We start from the raw sequence: 17,520 nt of genomic DNA on the forward strand, positions 1-17,520 counted from the left end.
GAAATACAATTTTCTTGAAATTGTTAACACTGAGTCTCACTTGCTTTGAAGTACACTAAAGTTCTTCAAGGATATTTACTCAAAGATAAGCAAACCCAGTAAAGGAAAATAAATTTGCTGCAAACTTAATAAACTGACATAACAAGTTTAAAAACATAGCTTTAGAAGTTAAGACCAAAGTCGAAGGAACACAGTTATGGAGTGTTGTAAGAGTGGAGGATATCCAAGACCATGGGATCATTCAAATATGAATGCAAGAATTTATTATTGGATGGCTAGTGTAGATCAGCAATACAGCGATGATAAAAGTGATATAGAAAGGGCAGCAGTGTTTTTGTTGAAATTTTGATGAAGAATGGGAAATGAAGAGAAGAATATTGAAGGGTCACTATTCATGAGTAAAGTATGTTTCTATTATAGTCAAATTTGTACAATGCTGAATCTCAAATTATTTGGGAGGTTCACACAATATGCTGCTTTTGAATTGATGTGCATGAAGATTGGATAGCTACTTTCCTTCATTATCAAACAAGCATGACATGAATAATGTAGGTCATGAAACTAACTGTGTCCAATGAATTGAATTGTTTATTGTCACAGGTACTAAGACAGTGGAAAAACTTTTGCATGCTGTTCAGGCATGTCAATCTATACATAGTACAAGAATAAAAACATGTTATGAAAAACAAAAGTGCAGAGCTAAGAGACAAGTACAGTTAAACCGTGCAAGGCATCATGGACAAATGGGGGGGGGGGGGGGATCTATTTAAGAGTCTGATAACTGTAGAAAATAAACTGTCCTTAAATTTGAAGGTCCACATTTTCAAACTTGTGCATCTTCAGCCCAAGAGGGGGGAGAAGAGAATGTGGCCAGGTTGGGATGTTTCCTTCGATATGTTTGCTGTTTACCTAAGACAGCGAGTGGGAGGTGAAAATAGAATCGATGGAAGGAAGGCTGATCTGCATAATGCTTTGAACTGCATTCACACCTCTCTGCAACTTTGATATCCACTGAATCTGTAGAGAGAAATTGATTTTACCTTGGACAAAAACATAGTCAACGATCTAGTCCATGGCGAATGAAGGATGCACATTCTAAATGTTACAGCATTCTTGAAACTTATTGCAATAATGTGAAACAAAAAATAATTAATTATCTTTTTTGCAGACCTCGATCTGTATATCGTCCTCTGAACCCATTAGCCCCTAGCAGAGGTGAGTTTATTTATAAAGCAAAATTTATATCAACATGTGTACAATTCTTTTTTTTTATGTGAGGCAAATGTTTTCTTTCTGGTCAAGGTTGTATTTTTACTTGCCTGTAGTTCTCTAATTGCCCTGAGAAAATGAATACAAGAGAAAGAAAAATATTGCATTTTTGCTATGTAATTCAAATTTCTTAAGGAATTACATTCTTTTTTTTAAGTGCACTGGTTGCTAATTGAACATGGCAGTCATTCCTACCTAGTGAGAGCCAACAAATATAAGATGAGTGGCTAGTAAAGGAAGAACATTAACCACCAAGCTAGACAAATATTGAAGGATACTACCTAGTGTTCTTCAAGTATTGCAATAGGATCTTTGCTTCCTTCTGGACAAGTAAGCAGATCTTGTTCAATTGTTCCTGTAGCAATGTAGTGTTTACTCAGTGGCATATAAAAGAAGACAACTAGATTATATTCACTGAAGTCATGGCATGAGGCTGGAATCCACAGCCTTCTTATATACCAGGAGAATGACTTTAATAGAATACATGTGTGTGTATACAGGTACTCCCCGACTTACAACTGTAATTCGGACTGAAGGGTCAGTTGTATTTCAGAACTGCAAACATTTGTTAAACCACGTAAATTTTATATTTTTTCTTTATTTTTTAATGTTGTATTTGAAAAGCAATAACAGGGATACAGGGCATATAAGAGCCAGAGTGTGCGTAGTTAACTTGTTGGTCAGAGTCCCGGGGGTGCAGCCTTGATTCCTGTGTGCATGCATGAGTCTTTGCTTGACGCATGTACGGTGGGTTCGTGTATTGGAGGTTGGTTGGCACATGCGTGAGAGTTGAATGCCCTAACAATATTGAATTCGTACCCTAACTCTCACACATGCACCAACCGAACTCCAATATGCAAACTGCGCATGCGCCAACCAAAGACTCATGTATGCGCACAGGAATCAAGATGGCCATGCACAGCCTACAGACACCAGGTTGCTGACTAACAAGGTAAGTGTGCACATTTTGGCTCTTACATGCTGTGTATCCCTGTTATAGTTTGACAACATAAGCCACATAAATTTTATATTTTTTATTTTTTATTTTACAAATTTTCAGTCATATTTGCGGATGGACGTAAGTTGCATAGGTCGCAAGTCGGGGAGTACCTGTACAGGAAGCTGAAAACAGCCATTCATCTACTTGTATATTGTTTTAAACTTTATATATTGCAAATGATCCTAATTGACTTGATTTTCATTCTTGACCTATTTTTCTTCTTTCAGGTGATGACGATGGTAAGAGCAGAAGAAATTGCTAGTAATATGTATGAACTAAGTTATTCCTGCAACAAACTGCTGCAATTCATTTGGTTTGCAACATAAACTATTTCCATAATCATGTTTTTAATATTTTTTACAAAAGTTTTTCTTTATGAGGACTAGGACATGTCCCTGAGAATCCTGGACCAGGACAAAAGAAAAACACCTAAAAATTGAATTTAGAAGGTTTTAAAAGAATAAAATAAAGGAATAAAGCCCCTACCAGAAGAAGGTGGCAAGAAAGAACTCCAATCAACAGAAAACTGCATCCTCAACAGTGTCGAACTGCGAGGGTAAAAACAGCCCACCTCGACCACGGCAAGATGGTGCGGGAAGTGCTAAAGGTGGTGGGCTCGGAGCCACGATGGCAGCGACCTGATGTGGGGGGAGCCCCCAGCGCTTGCCCAGCAGAGTACAGCAGGAGAAGTAGGCGATCGTAAGAAAACCGGCAGTATGGACAGGGACAGGTCGCCGGGAGGCATTGGGCTGGCATAGGAGTTGAGACAGAGTCAGATGCCTCGAAGAGAATGGCAGGATGTGGGAATTCAGGTTTTGAGCCCGGCAACAAGGAAGGAGATGGCAAGGGGAGCCGCAGGAGACCTCAACCCCACGAGGGAGGTATAGATGAGCACCTCGGCAAGCTCATCTAGTGACGAGGGCAGTAGTTTCCCCCACACCGCCTGTTGCGACAGGCCATAGAAGAGGACAGAGCAGGAACACGGGAAGCTGCGTCCCCGAGATAGAGAACACAGCAGATTCTCAAGGGAAGTTGGGAGTGATGTGGAGGCTGGTGCCGTCGAAAGGAAGGATGGTGTCAGGCTGCACGAGGTAACCAAGATGGTGGAATTGGGAAGGAAATAGGACTCAGAACCCTCACTGTGGACAATTTTGGAGGCAATGGAAAAGAGCATCACATTGGACTTGGCAGGAAAACGAGCCAGTTAAGTGTTAAGTTGGACAAATGTCATTCGGTATTAAATGCTTTGCAAGGGAGGGTAAAACAATTGGAAGAAAAAACAGGAAATAACAAGGACAGCATAGGGAAATTGGAAAATGAAGCTACAGTGTGTGGGGTAGAAAAGGGGCGCTTATGGCAAAGAATTGATATTCTTGAAAATTATAGCCAGCAGAAAATGCTTAAAATAGTGCGATTAAAGCAGTACTTCTCAACCTCTTTCTTTCCACTCACATACCACTTGCTTAAGGTGGTAGGTGGGTGGAAAGAAAAAGTTTGAAAACCACTGTTTTAATCATACCTAATTGACTCTTTATGTGCATGGTTTCATGACTCCAAAGGAAATGGGCCAATGACAATTTTTCTCAAGCAAAATATCTCGGTAACAATTGGGTCTAGGGCAGTGATTCTTAACCTTCCCTCTCACTCACATACCACCTTAAATCTTTCTTTGGCTTGGCTTCGCGGGCGAAGATTTATGGAGGGGGCAAAAAGTCCACGTCAGCTGCAGGCTCGTTTGTGGCTGACCAGTCCGATGCGGGACAGGCAGACACGATTGCAGCGGTTGCAAGGGAAAATTGGTTGGTTGGGGTTGGGTGTTGGGTTTTTCCTCCTTTGCCTTTTGTCAGTGAGGTGGGCTCTGCGGTCTTCTTCAAAGGAGGCTGCTGCCCGCCAAACTGTGAGGCGCCAAGATGCACGGTTTGAGGCGTTATCAGCCCACTGGCGGTGGTCAATGTGGCAGGCACCAAGAGATTTCTTTAGGCAGTCCTTGTACCTTTTCTTTGGTGCACCTCTGTCACGGTGGCCAGTGGAGAGCTCGCCATATAATACGATCTTGGGAAGGCGATGGTCCTCCATTCTGGAGACGTGACCCATCCAGCGCAGCTGGATCTTCAGCAGCGTGGACTCGATGCTGTCGACCTCTGCCATCTCGAGTACCTCGACGTTAGGGGTGTGAGCGCTCCAATGGATGTTGAGGATGGAGCGGAGACAACGCTGGTGGAAGCGTTCTAGGAGCCGTAGGTGGTGCCGGTAGAGGACCCATGATTCGGAGCCGAACAGGAGTGTGGGTATGACAACGGCTCTGTATACGCTTATCTTTGTGAGGTTTTTCAGTTGGTTGTTTTTCCAGACTCTTTTGTGTAGTCTTCCAAAGGCGCTATTTGCCTTGGCGAGTCTGTTGTCTATCTCATCGTCGATCTTTGCATCTGATGAAATGGTGCAGCCGAGATAGGTAAACTGGTTGACCGTTTTGAGTTTTGTGTGCCCGATGGAGATGTGGGGGGGCTGGTAGTCATGGTGGGGAGCTGGCTGATGGAGGACCTCAGTTTTCTTCAGGCTGACTTCCAGGCCAAACAGAGCGCATCGGATGTCCCCCAAAGTTCCTCAACATGATTATCCAACTGCACGAAAACCAACAAGGTCGGGTCAGATACAGCAATGAGCTCTCTGAACCCTTCTCCATTAACAATGGCGTGAAGCAAGGCTGTGTTCTCGCACCAACTCTCTTTTCAATCTTCTTCAGCATGATGCTGAACCAAGCCATGAAAGACCCCAACAATGAAGACGCTGTTTACATCCGGTACCGCACGGATGGCAGTCTCTTCAATCTGAGGCGCCTGCAAGCTCACACCAAGACACAAGAGAAACTTGTCCGTGAACTACTCTTTGCAGATGATGCCGCTTTAGTTGCCCATTCAGAGCCAGCTCTTCAGCGCTTGACGTCCTGCTTTGCGGAAACCACCTTAAATAATCCCTTAATAATCACAGAGCACTTATGGCATAGGGATTACTTAAAGTGGTATGTGAACCAAGCCATGAAAGACCCCAACAATGAAGACGCTGTTTACATCCGGTACCGCACGGATGGCAGTTTCTTCAATCTGAGGCGCCTGCAAGCTCACACCAAGACACAAGAGAAACTTGTCCGTGAACTACTCTTTGCAGACGATGCCGCTTTAGTTGCCCATTCAGAGCCAGCTCTTCAGCGCTTGACGTCCTGCTTTGCGGAAACTGCCAAAATGTTTGGCCTGGAAGTCAGCCTGAAGAAAACTGAGGTCCTCCATCAGCCAGCTCCCCACCATGACTACCAGCCCCCCCACATCTCCATCAAGCACACAAATCTCAAAACGGTCAACCAGTTTACCTATCTCGGCTGCACCATTTCATCGGATGCAAGGATCGACAACAAGATAGACAACAGACTCGCCAAGGCAAATAGCGCCTTTGGAAGACTACACAAAAGAGTCTGGAAAAACAACCAACTGAAAAACCTCACAAAGATAAGCGTATACAGAGCCGTTGTCATACCCACACTCCTGTTCGGCTCCGAATCATGGGTCCTCTACTGGCACCACCTACGGCTCCTAGAACGCTTCCACCAGCGTTGTCTCCGCTCCATCCTCAACATCCATTGGAGCGCTTACATCCCTAACGTCGAAGTACTCGAGATGGCAGAGGTCGACAGCATCGAGTCCACGCTGCTGAAGATCCAGCTGCGCTGGATGGGTCACGTCTCCAGAATGGAGGACCATCGCCTTCCCAAGATCGTGTTATATGGCGAGCTCTCCACTGGCCACCGTGACAGAGGTGCACCAAAGAAAAGGTACAAGGACTGCCTAAAGAAATCTCTTGGTGCCTGCCACATTGACCACCGCCAGTGGGCTGATATCGCCTCAAACCGTGCATCTTGGCGCCTCACAGTTTGGCGGGCAGCAACCTCCTTTGAAGAAGACCGCAGAGCCTACCTCACTGACAAAAGGCAAAGGAGGAAAAACCCAACACCCATCCCCAACCAACCAATTTTCCCCTGCAACCGCTGAAATCGTGTCTGCCTGTCCCGCATCGGACTTGTCAGCCACAAACGAGTCTGCAGCTGACGTGGACTTTTTACCCCCTCCATAAATCTTCGTCCGCGAAGCCAAGCCAAAGAAAAATGTGAGTGGAAAGAACAAAGTTGAGAACCACTGGATTAAAGGAAGGAATGAAGGGGAGAAACCCTTTTGCCTTCTTTCAACGCTGGCTTCAGGAAACTCGGGAAGGAAACCTTGGGGGAATTGGTGGAGATCGAAAGGGTCCATCTTTGCATGCCCAGGGCCCAAACAGAGGCCACGCTTGGTGCTGGTAGAACTACTGTGCCACTAGGACAAAGAAAAAAATTTTATGAGCGGTGGTCGCTTGGTCAAAAGCAAGGGGAAGGCTCTTGGAGCTGGAGGTCAATAAAGTTTTTATTTATCCTGATATCATTGGGACCCTCCTTCGTCAAAAGAAGGAATTTGATCCACTGAAAAGGGTGGCAAAGCAAAAGGGGTATGACAAACTTGAAAATAGTAATGCCGGGAGGAGAGAGGAAATTTTTCTCAGACCCAAAAGAAGCTCAAAAATTTGTCAAACAACTAACGATCAGCATTGGGTATAACGCTTATGAAATAATGACAGTGAAGAATGTAAATAAATGGGTGTGGAAGTGAAAAGGGGAAGAAATTAATGAGGAAACTGGTCCTGGAGACACGGGGAAAGTGGATGGAGAGGAGAGTAAGGAAGATGGGTGCAAAAAGCACAACCTTTAACATAGAGGAGAGTGGTGATGACAAGGGGGATGCAGTCACCAGTGGAGGCAGAAGGGGAGATCTGCAAAGAGATGGAGAGGGGCAATGTATGGGGGTGGTAAGTAGTTTTAATGGCGGGTGTTGTATGGGTTTGGGGTTGGTTGTAGTATATTGGTGGGCTGGAGCAGACAGCTGAAGAAAAAAGGTTGGACGAACGATGGATGAGGGGCAGTGGAGGTATGGAGGAAACAAGTCTGAGAATCCCTGAGGCAATGGCTAAAAGTATAGAGTACATTAGTTTTAATGTTAATGGTGTGAACGGGTCAGTGAAGAGAAAAAGAGTCTTGGCACGCACAAAAATAAATCAGAGCAGATCTGGCCTTTCTCCAAGAAACACATTTAATGGAGCAGAAACACCAAAAGCTAAAAGGGGATGGGTAGGCCAAGCAGTAGCCTTCTCATTCAGCTCAAATGCAAGGGGGTTGGAAATTCTGATAGGGAAGAGTGTTCCAGTGAGAGTGCAGAATGTGATCATAGACAGAACAGGAAGATTTGTAATGGTGCACTATCAGATATATTCAGAATCTTGGACCTTAGTAAATGCATCTGCCCCAACTTTGATGATGAACAGTTCATACAGGACATTTTCCTGGGATTGGCAGAGGGAAAGGAAAACATCCTGGTTGAGGGAAATTTTAATTTTTGTCTGGATTCTTTCTTCGATAAGTCAACAAAGAAAATAACCAAAACAAAGGTGGCAAGGGCTATCACTGATGGTATGAGGGAGCTGAACTTGATGGGCATTTGGAGGTGGAGGTGTAGGTACTTTTACTCAAAACAACATGACTCCAACTCTAGAATAGATTTTTTCCTGGCCTCAGCCTATGTAGGGGGTAGGATCATGAAAGCTGAGTACACAGCTAGACTTTTCTCAGATTATTTACCCCTGACATTAACAATAGAAATGCCAGATAAGCAGAATACAGCATAGAGATGGTGTCTTAATACGTTACTATTAAAGAAGCCGGAGTTTTTTAGATTCATAAGAGCGCAACTAGATAAGTTATGTGAGCCAACTCTACCATTACTCCAGATAAATTCCTCATATGGGACACACTCAAAGCATATTTGAGAGGTCAAATAATTAGATACACCAAAACAGTAAAAATAAATATGAGGGAGGTGGATGAATTAGCACAGGAAATTACTTGTCTACATTCCAAAAATAGGGTTTAGAGGCCCATTATAGGGCTCTAACAAATAAACTGAAATACAGTATGCTCCAAATGTATAGTATGGAAAAGGCCATAATGCGGTCAAACAAAAATTCTATGAATTGGGGGAGAGTTCCCACAAAGTCCTTTCTTGGCAGTTGAAGACAGAATAGACCTCAAGGACGATCAATGTGGTACAAACTGGGAATGGCAGGATCACTCCTAAACCAAAAGAGATTAATGAGACCTTCAGGGAATTGTAAGAGGGTTTATATAAATCGGAATTGACAGGGAGGTTCAATAAAGCCAGTGAGTTACTGTCTAAATTAGAGTTACCAAATTAGACCCAGAAGAACAGGAAGGCCCAGATCTTCCCTTTACAGAAGAAGAGTTAGGGAAAGCATTGAATTCACTACAGACTAATAAGTCTCTAGGGAAGATGAGTTTCCACCTGAGTTTTATAATGAATTTAAGGATTTATTGATGCCTCTCTATATGGAGGTGGTAGACCAGGCAATGGAAACCCATACCCTCCTGGAATCTTCTTCAACAGCAATCATTCCGACGATCCTTAAAAAAGACAAAGATCCACTAACGCCATCTTCTTATAGACCCATTTCACTATTAAACACAGACTATAAGATACTCGCCAAAGCCCTAGCAAATAGATTGGTGTAACATTTGCCAAAACTAATAAATAAAGACCAAGCAGGCTTTATGTAAAAAATAGATAGGCAGCGGATAGCATTGGCAGACCGCTGAGTATAATGCATCAGGCAAAAACAAGAAATGAGAGAGGTTTGGCTGTGGATCCTGGATGCGGAAAAAGCATTTGATAGATTGGAATGGGATTTCTTATTCAAAGTGCTGGAAATGTTGAGGTTGGGGCCATCTTTTATAAATTGGATAAGGGCACTGTACCATGCGCCCAAGGCTAAAGTTGTGATCAATGGACAAATTTCTCCAGCTTTCCCACTGACACGATCAAGTAGACAAGGGTGCCCCCTATCTCCAGCAGTGTTAGTAGTTGCCATGGAGCCACGAGCCAAAACCATTCACCAGGATCCAGACATCAAGGGTTTTAGAGTAGGCCAGGAAGAACATAAAATCAATTTATTTGCTGATGACGTACTAATATATATCTGACAGACCCAGTAAATTCATTGTCCAAGCTGTGCTCTACTCTGGAGGACTATGGGGAGATCTCTAGCTAGAAGATCAATTGGGACAAGAACGAGACTATGCTACTTACTAAGGTGGGGGGGGGGGGGGAGGGTTTACAGTCAATATCAAGAAAACAGTTATTTAAATTGGCCACAAAGCAGGATTTTATATCTAGGAGTCAGAATAGACAATAACTTGAATAATTTGTATAAACTAAATTATACCCCCTGGCTTAGGAGAATTAAAGAGGACTCAAATAGATGGAAGTCCCTGCCCATAACATTAGTGGGTAGGGTCAACTGTGTTAAAATGAATGTGTACATCCAGAAATTGTCCTGGGATTACAGACTGGGCCGATTATGAATGCCAGATTATTGGGCAGCCCAGTAAAGATACATCACCTCACTCTTTAAATGGTGAGGTGTACTATCCTGGGCACAAATTAATCTGCATGGGGTAAGCGAGAAGGTAGCAGAGGACTTTATTTATAAATGGAACACTAAATTGTTATCTGGGAAAACAGACAGCCCTATACTAAAACAAATTATCTTCATTTGGAATAAAATTAACCAAGGAATCAAAGGCAGGTTGTCCCCAAAAACACCCCTGACTCCAAATAGATTAATACCATTGATAATAGGTAACAAGATCCTAGACACCTGGCATCATGCGTAGAGGACTGTTACAAGCAGGGGCAGCTGATGCCGTTTGAACAACTCAGGCATAAGTACGATTTATCAAGTAAGAATTCCACTGCTACCTTCGGGTAATATCTTTAATGCAGGACAAATTAGGTCCAACTATGGCCCAACCAATGTGATATCAAGGCCATGATTTGAAGGGGGAACACATGGAAGTTCATCTCGGTAATGTATTTCTTGCTCCAAGCATAAGGACCTAAACCAGGCCTTCATAAATCAAGGCAGAGGTGGGAGTCGGACCTAGGAATAACAATTGATGAGTGGTGCTGGTCCGACTTCTGTCGGGTCAGCATGACTGCAATCATTAATGTGCGATTCAGGCTGGTACAATACAACTCTCTCCACCAGTTGTACCTGACACTGCAAAAACTGAATAGATCTAAACCAGAATTATCATACCAATGCTTGAGATGTAGCATTGAGACAGGAACCTTTGTGCACACAACCTTGACACACACGTATCAAGGTGAGACCCTTCTGGGTGGAATTCGGCCAAGTCCTAGAAAATAAATCATAGGTAAAGAATTCTCACAGGACCCAGAGTTGTTCCTGTTGGGAAACGTAATGGACATAAGATTTACAATGAACCTGTCCAAATTTCAAATCCAATTCACAATGATCACATTGGCAGTGGCCAGGAAGTGCATAGCAGTTACCTGGAAATCTGACTCCTGGAATGCAGAAATGTAAAGCTGTGTTCCCCTTGAGAAAATTACTTGCAACATAAGAAAGAAGTATAACACTTTTTTGAAAATATGGCAATTGGATTTAAATTCCTTCGGAGCATGATTATAGTGTGGACCATCCCGCATTGCCACCTTACCTTCCCCATCTGTCCCTCAATTGGGGGGCAGGGGGTGTGGTTCTATCCCATCCCAACCAGGAAAATTCAAGAGAAGAAAACAGCCTGAGCACTGGCTGCCATGCCATGACAAACCCATAAAGCCCTGATATATGTCTTATACCTTTGTTGTGAGTGTGTTGAATGTTGTGTTTAACTGTGGTTTAGTTAGGGGTTAAATGTGGGGGATGAGGAGGGAGGGAGATGAAAAGAGCTTGAACTCTGCAGGAACTGTATAAAATGGATTATTATAAATTATAGTCAATGCTGATACTGTTAACATTGATACTGATAATGCTGATAACTTGAGTTTAATTTTGGAAAATCATAAAATATTTTTAAAAAAATTTTTGTATTCTTAAATTGTACATTTTATTTGGTAAATAATACATTTCCCTTTTAGGCAAGTCATTAATTTTCTTTTGGTATTTATTACAAAATTTATTAATTTCATCTATGAGGCATTGAAAAAGTTAATTATGTTTGCAAGTTTCCTTGGAATCTAATGAGAAATGTATTTCCTGATAGCTATGTTGCCATCTACTCAAAATTTCTCTTCAAATGTGAGAAATTTATTATCATTACCTTGTAATTTTATATACTAACTCCAGTGAATAACAGAAAAGCATATATGTTTTGTATTTACAATGACTTTTGAAAGAATGGTGTAAATTTATTTTATCGAAAGACTCTGTTAACTCCCATTAATGCTGGATATAATGTTGGAAGTACTCGTGTAGGACTAGAAAATTTGCCAGTTTGTCCCTGAACTGGTCAATCAGTATTACACCGAGGACCAGTATCAATCAGCTGGTGTAGTAATGTTGCCTCAACTGGCATGGTGTCTGACTTAGTGAATGGAAAATTTGTGATGTTACTATTGCTGAAGCTGTATATGCATGTATATTTATTGAGAATTGCACAAGTTCAACTGTGTATGGCCCAAAACAATGCGCCAGTGCTTTCTGTTTTGAGTTGATGATAAATGTTTGAGGGGTTAATGAGGCTAGCAAAATCATACTCAAGCATGTGTTCACATCTTGGGAGTGAATAAAAAGAACTCAGTAAAATATGTTGATATTGATAAGTGTAGTAAGATAAAATTGCATTTTACCTTTGTCATAATTTGTGATTTACTTTTATGTCCGCAGGCGAGTCTTTCTACAACTGGTTGGAAGGTAATGACTAAACATGAATTTAAAACTGAATTTTTTTTAAGTAAAAGCTGTTTAAAGCAGAATATGTTGAGCTATTTAACCATCAAGACGGAAATATAAATTTAAAAAATATTCACTCATGTCGCATTGAACTTTCATGGTTCAAATGTTTGTGAAGGAAAGTTTATCATTTGATTTTTCTTTCTTAGTGTAATGAAACCAGTAATGGAGATATAAATGAAAATTACATTCTGTTAATCTTTATAACTTTTAAAGGATTTTTTTCTCTTCAAAATAATTCTTTGATTTTTGAAATGTTCGAATAGAAGCTTTATAATTTTTTTGGGCTATGGAATTTTCTTACTAGTTCTAATAATCAATACATTTGGTGGGATCTCGTTGCAATTGGCAGGCATCATTGAGGATGATGTGTTGAATGCAAAGGTTGGTGGGGTGAAAGGTTAAGACAACAGGAACCACATTCCTGTTCTGCCCTTCACCACTTTGAAATGCCTCCCATGCCCTTTGACACTTTGAATATCTAAGCTGCAATTAGACACCACCACCATACATACATCTACCCTTCCCCTGATACTTTCTCCTGCAGCTGCAAGAAGTGTAACACTTGCTCTTAAACCTCCTCCCTCACAACCATTCAGGCTCCAAAACAGTCTTTCATATACCATTATTGGTTCAAGATTATTCATCATCTGATTGTACAAGTACAACCTGACAAAACAACATTCTCCGGTCCTCGGTGTAATACACTGCAAACATACTGACATAATCACATCCATGGAAATATGAAAATAAATAAATATTATTGTTAAATAAATAGTTGAGTCACAGATGGTTAGTGTGAGCAGTTCATCCGTCTTTCAGCGTTCTCACTGCCTGTGGGAAGAAGCTTTTTCTCAACCTGGTGGCTATGGCCCCAATACTCCTGTATCTCTTTCCAGACAGGAGTTGCTGGAAGATGCTGTATGCAGGTTGGAAGGGATCCTCACTGATTTTGCAAACCCTCTTTAGATAATAATCCCAGTAAATCCCATCCTTGGAGGGAAGAGATACCTCAGTGATCAGATTCCAGCACCCACTGTCATTGTCGCAATCTATCATGCACCACACCATGTATAACTAACCTTCCTTCATCTCACCCTTTGTTTTTCTTTCCCTCTATCTGTCTGTCATCTGCCTCTGTCCATTATCTTTTACCTCTTCCTGGCCCACCATTCTCCCACTGGACCTGGACCTACCCCTCTCATCCTGAATTCATTAAACCAACTCTCCTCCAAGCTCAGTCTTGAAGAATTGCAGTTGACCATTTTTTTCTTCCATTGATGCTTACCAAAATATCCACAAGACATGGATATTTTGTCTGCAAGTGGAATTTTCCTTTTCTGAACTCTCCTGGGCCTAATTTATGAAAGTATATCAGCTAAAGTTTTCTTATTTAATGTGATTTATAATTTCTCAGGTAACCTCTGAATGTTCAAATTTGTAGGTCTTTGCCTTGAAAAGAGAGTATTTTACAGGTTAATTTCTGGACTCCATGCTAGTATCAATTTACACCTCTGTGCCAAGTACCTCCTTGATGGTATGTATGAATGTTATGCTCGGGCAAAAACAATTTAATATTTCATTATGTTTCGAAGAGCTATTGGAGTAATGCGTTTATATAATTCAGCATGTCATTTGCATGTTCATTTCACAAACTGCCAGCCTTAGGTCATTGCAAAGTATCTTTGCACTCTAATACTAAAATTTAAGGCCAGCAATTTCCCCATTCAGTTCAAGAGTAGTAGTTTAGAAGCAGATTTAATACATAATCTCAAGGATTGATATGAAATGAGCAGGGAAAGAATCAACTTGCAAAGGGCCTATGGGTAGATCTGTTGGCTTATTAAATTGCAATGGCAGAATGATAAATAATGAAGTTTAGGTAATATTTGCCATGACTAAGTCATAAATCAAAGTTGTCTTGAGTTAAAATAATATTGCTATTCGATCTTAGCTGGTATGGTAGGACGAGATTGATCTGTTACATCTCTGGAATTCTCTACAAAGATTTGTGGGGTCTAGCTCAGTAGAAATTTTAAAGTGAATTTTTGAAGGACTGGTGGATTCAAAGCTCTCAGGATCTAGCATAGCGGTCTGGTCAGTTTGAAATACAAGTTTGAATAATCTGTTGTCTTATTACTGCACCTAATTTAGATGTGCTTGATCTATGTAATTTCAAGGTCTGTATATGGGTTTATTTGCACACTGGTAAAATTAGCCTTAATGAATGAATAGACTTCAACCCAGGTTATCACACAAAAAATTATCCCTAAAAAATCCAGTATGGGGTGAATGATTGGTCTTTACCTTGGTGTGGGGTGGATGTTTATATTTTTCATCAATTTGTACAAATTTATTCAGTAAGCAGTGAAATCCATGCTACATTGACCACTTTTGAGGACTTGCTTTGCAACAATTCATTGAACTTTGAGGAAACAAAATGCAAACAAGAGGAATAATTTTGTTCTGAAAAGTCTAATTAAAAAGAAAATAGAGTAACAGCTTCTTCATGTATTGGCAATATTTACTTTTCAAAGCACAGATTTTTTTAGTTCTTTTAAGTAATGAGAAGTATTGAGAGAACTTAACAGCTCCATATAACCATATACAGCACAGAACAGGCCAGTTTGGCCCTACTAGTCCATGCCAGAACAAATCCCCACCCTCCTAGTCCCACTGACCAGCACCTGGTCCATACCCCTCCAATCCTCTCCCTTCCATGTAATTATGGTCTTTTCTTAATTGTAAATAATATTCCTGCTTCAACCACCTCCGCTGGAAACTTATTCCACATCCCAACCACCCTTTGCGTGAAGAAATTTCCCCTCATGTTCCCCTTATAATTTTCCCCCTTCAATCTCAAACCATGGCCTCTGGTTTGAATATCTCCCACTCTTAATTGAAAAAGCCTATCCATGTTGACTCTCTCTGTCCCTTTTAAAATCTTGGAACACCTCCATCAAATCCCCCCTTAATCTTCTACGCTCCAGAGAAAAAAGCCCCAGGCTTCTCAACATTTCTCTGTAACTCAAACCCTGACATCCTGTCAACATTTCTCGTGAACCTTGTCTGCACTCTCTCTATTTTGTTTATATCCTTCCTATAATTTGGTGACCAAAACTGCACACAGTATTCCAAATTTGGCCTCACCAATGCTTTGTACAATTACTAGTGCAAGATTTTTAAAGGTTGCTTTCCTCATAAGCAGCAAAATTATGTGTTTATCAATCCATATTGTATTCATCTAGATATTATTTGTATATTTATCAGCATTGTTCATTGCTTTTCAATATATTGCTTCAACCTTGTTTTTCAGATGGGTGGGGAAGAACAAGATGGGGACCAAATTTAGAGGAATTTCGATATCGGTTTCACCCTGCTGAAACAAAAGGAGAGGGCCCAAGAAGATTGAAAAACCTTTATTTTTTATACTTGATTCAACTGAGAGCTTTATCAAAAGTAGCTCTGTATTTTGAACGTTCAGTTGTGGACTTGTACACTGGAAATGCAACAGAAGATACAATTACCAAAAAGCAGCTCCTGGAGGTTCTGAATGAAACCAAGTAAGAAAAATTATTAAACTTTGGGATACTACACATGATTTTATCTAAAGTTACTATTTGTAAGAATTAGATCAATTTTAATTTGCCCATTGTAATTTGGTTGAATTGTTGATGTTTGAGTGTAATTGTTTGATTTGTACACAGAATATAGGCTACATGCAATATGTACTCGGCAGTTTGTACAGTTTTTAAGATTAATTTTTTATTTGCAAAATGCATATGTTCTGCAATACATAATGGAGGACTATTCCTCTATTTTCATTTTATTAATGTGATTAAAATCATAGAATTATTCAGTGCAGAAACAGGCTCTTTCAATTCACCTTATTTATTTCAAATGTGCTATCTGTCTGCTAATCAAATTGCCTGCACACGGCCATAACCACCTGCTTTCCTATCCAAGTACCTGTCCAAATGCTTTTTAAACATTGTAATTGTAGTTGCCTCTGCCACCACCTCTGACAGCTTGTGCCAGATATTCAGCATTTGCACTGTGGGAAACCTTACCCATCAGATCTCCTTTAAATTTTTCTCTTCTCTTTAAACCTTGGTTTTAGGCTCTCCTGCCCCAGGATAAAAGACTCTGACAGTCAATCCTATCTATACCCCTTTATAAATCTCTGTAAAGTCACACCTACAATCCAGTGAGAATAAAGCCAGCCGATACAAATCTCTCCTTGTATCTGCAGCCCTCCATTCCAGGCATCATCTTAGGGTGAAAATCTGTACTCTGTTGGTGCTTTGTTGTGTAGTGACCTGAACTGTACACAATTTTTCATGTCAAACCAATTTTTAGAACACCTGCAACATGATTCCCAATTATTATTATCATTGTCTTGGCCTGTAAAGACACAAATTAAATTTCACTACCCTAGATTGTTGCCACTTTCTGGGGAATACTGACTCACCCCCATTCCCCCCCCCAATATCTCTTTGTACACCAGCTCTCCAAAGGTCTCTGCCATTAACTAGAATTTAACTTTCCAGAATATGTTACTTTGTAGTTGCCTGCCATCGTGGAGATCAAGCCGGCACATCGCACGGTGTGTGCGGTAGTAAACAGCAGTATAACTCACTGTAACACGTCCCTTAACACAGCAAACTGGCGCAGTTGAAAGCTGGAGCAGTACAAGACCAGCAGCCCTAAATGGCGCTGGCCAAGTTGCCCAGCGAACAGATCAATAACAGGCTGGGGAAGAAGGATATTCACATGCAAGAATGGTCCCGCCCGCTATTGTTATTCATGCCGCTGATGTCAGCCAATCAAACAAATGGCGGTAATTCCAACTGTATAAAAGGAGCCTTTCCAGCCTCAATAAATCGGCTACAACTTCACATTTGGCTAGATCAAATTCTGTCTGACACCACTAAATTTTTCAGCTGATCCAATTTCTTGTGTATCCTTGAGTAACCTCGTATAGTATTTATGTCCAAAAATTTGCGAATCACATCACATCCAAGACATTTATATTACAAACATAAAGGTCCTAGCAGTGATCCATGTGGTACAATACTTGTTATAGTCTTCCAGTCTAGACTCAACCATCATTCTCCTCTTGCTTCTGATCCAAGCCAATCTTGGATCTCGTTTGCCAGCATGCCTTGAATCCCTTTTGCTTTACTTTATGGACTAGCACACCATGTGGGGCGTTTGAAAATTCTTACTGAAGTTCATGAAAACCACATCTTCAACACTATCTTAATTAATACATTCCTGTATTTTGTATTTCTATGAAACAAGTTTTGTTTGACATTTTTTTTTAATTCTAGATTTCAGTGCTAAAT

At 41.0% G+C, this 17,520-nt stretch overlaps 1 protein-coding gene across 3 annotated transcripts in view; it reads left to right on the top strand.

The window, feature by feature from the left end:
* ero1b (endoplasmic reticulum oxidoreductase 1 beta) overlaps window positions 1-17,520 on the top strand; it is a 91,621-nt gene that overhangs the window by 52,485 nt on the left and 21,616 nt on the right. For all 3 annotated transcript variants that reach the window (XM_069885057.1, XM_069885056.1, XM_069885055.1), the window contains exons 8-12: window positions 1,169-1,215; window positions 2,497-2,508; window positions 12,107-12,133; window positions 13,617-13,709; window positions 15,489-15,735. In XM_069885057.1, the coding sequence (XP_069741158.1) occupies window positions 1,169-1,215; window positions 2,497-2,508; window positions 12,107-12,133; window positions 13,617-13,709; window positions 15,489-15,735 (426 nt within the window). The remainder of the gene's footprint in view (window positions 1-1,168; window positions 1,216-2,496; window positions 2,509-12,106; window positions 12,134-13,616; window positions 13,710-15,488; window positions 15,736-17,520) is intronic.

The sequence above is a fragment of the Narcine bancroftii genome, chromosome 6, assembly GCF_036971445.1.
Source record: "Narcine bancroftii isolate sNarBan1 chromosome 6, sNarBan1.hap1, whole genome shotgun sequence".
NCBI lineage: Eukaryota > Metazoa > Chordata > Chondrichthyes > Torpediniformes > Narcinidae > Narcine > Narcine bancroftii.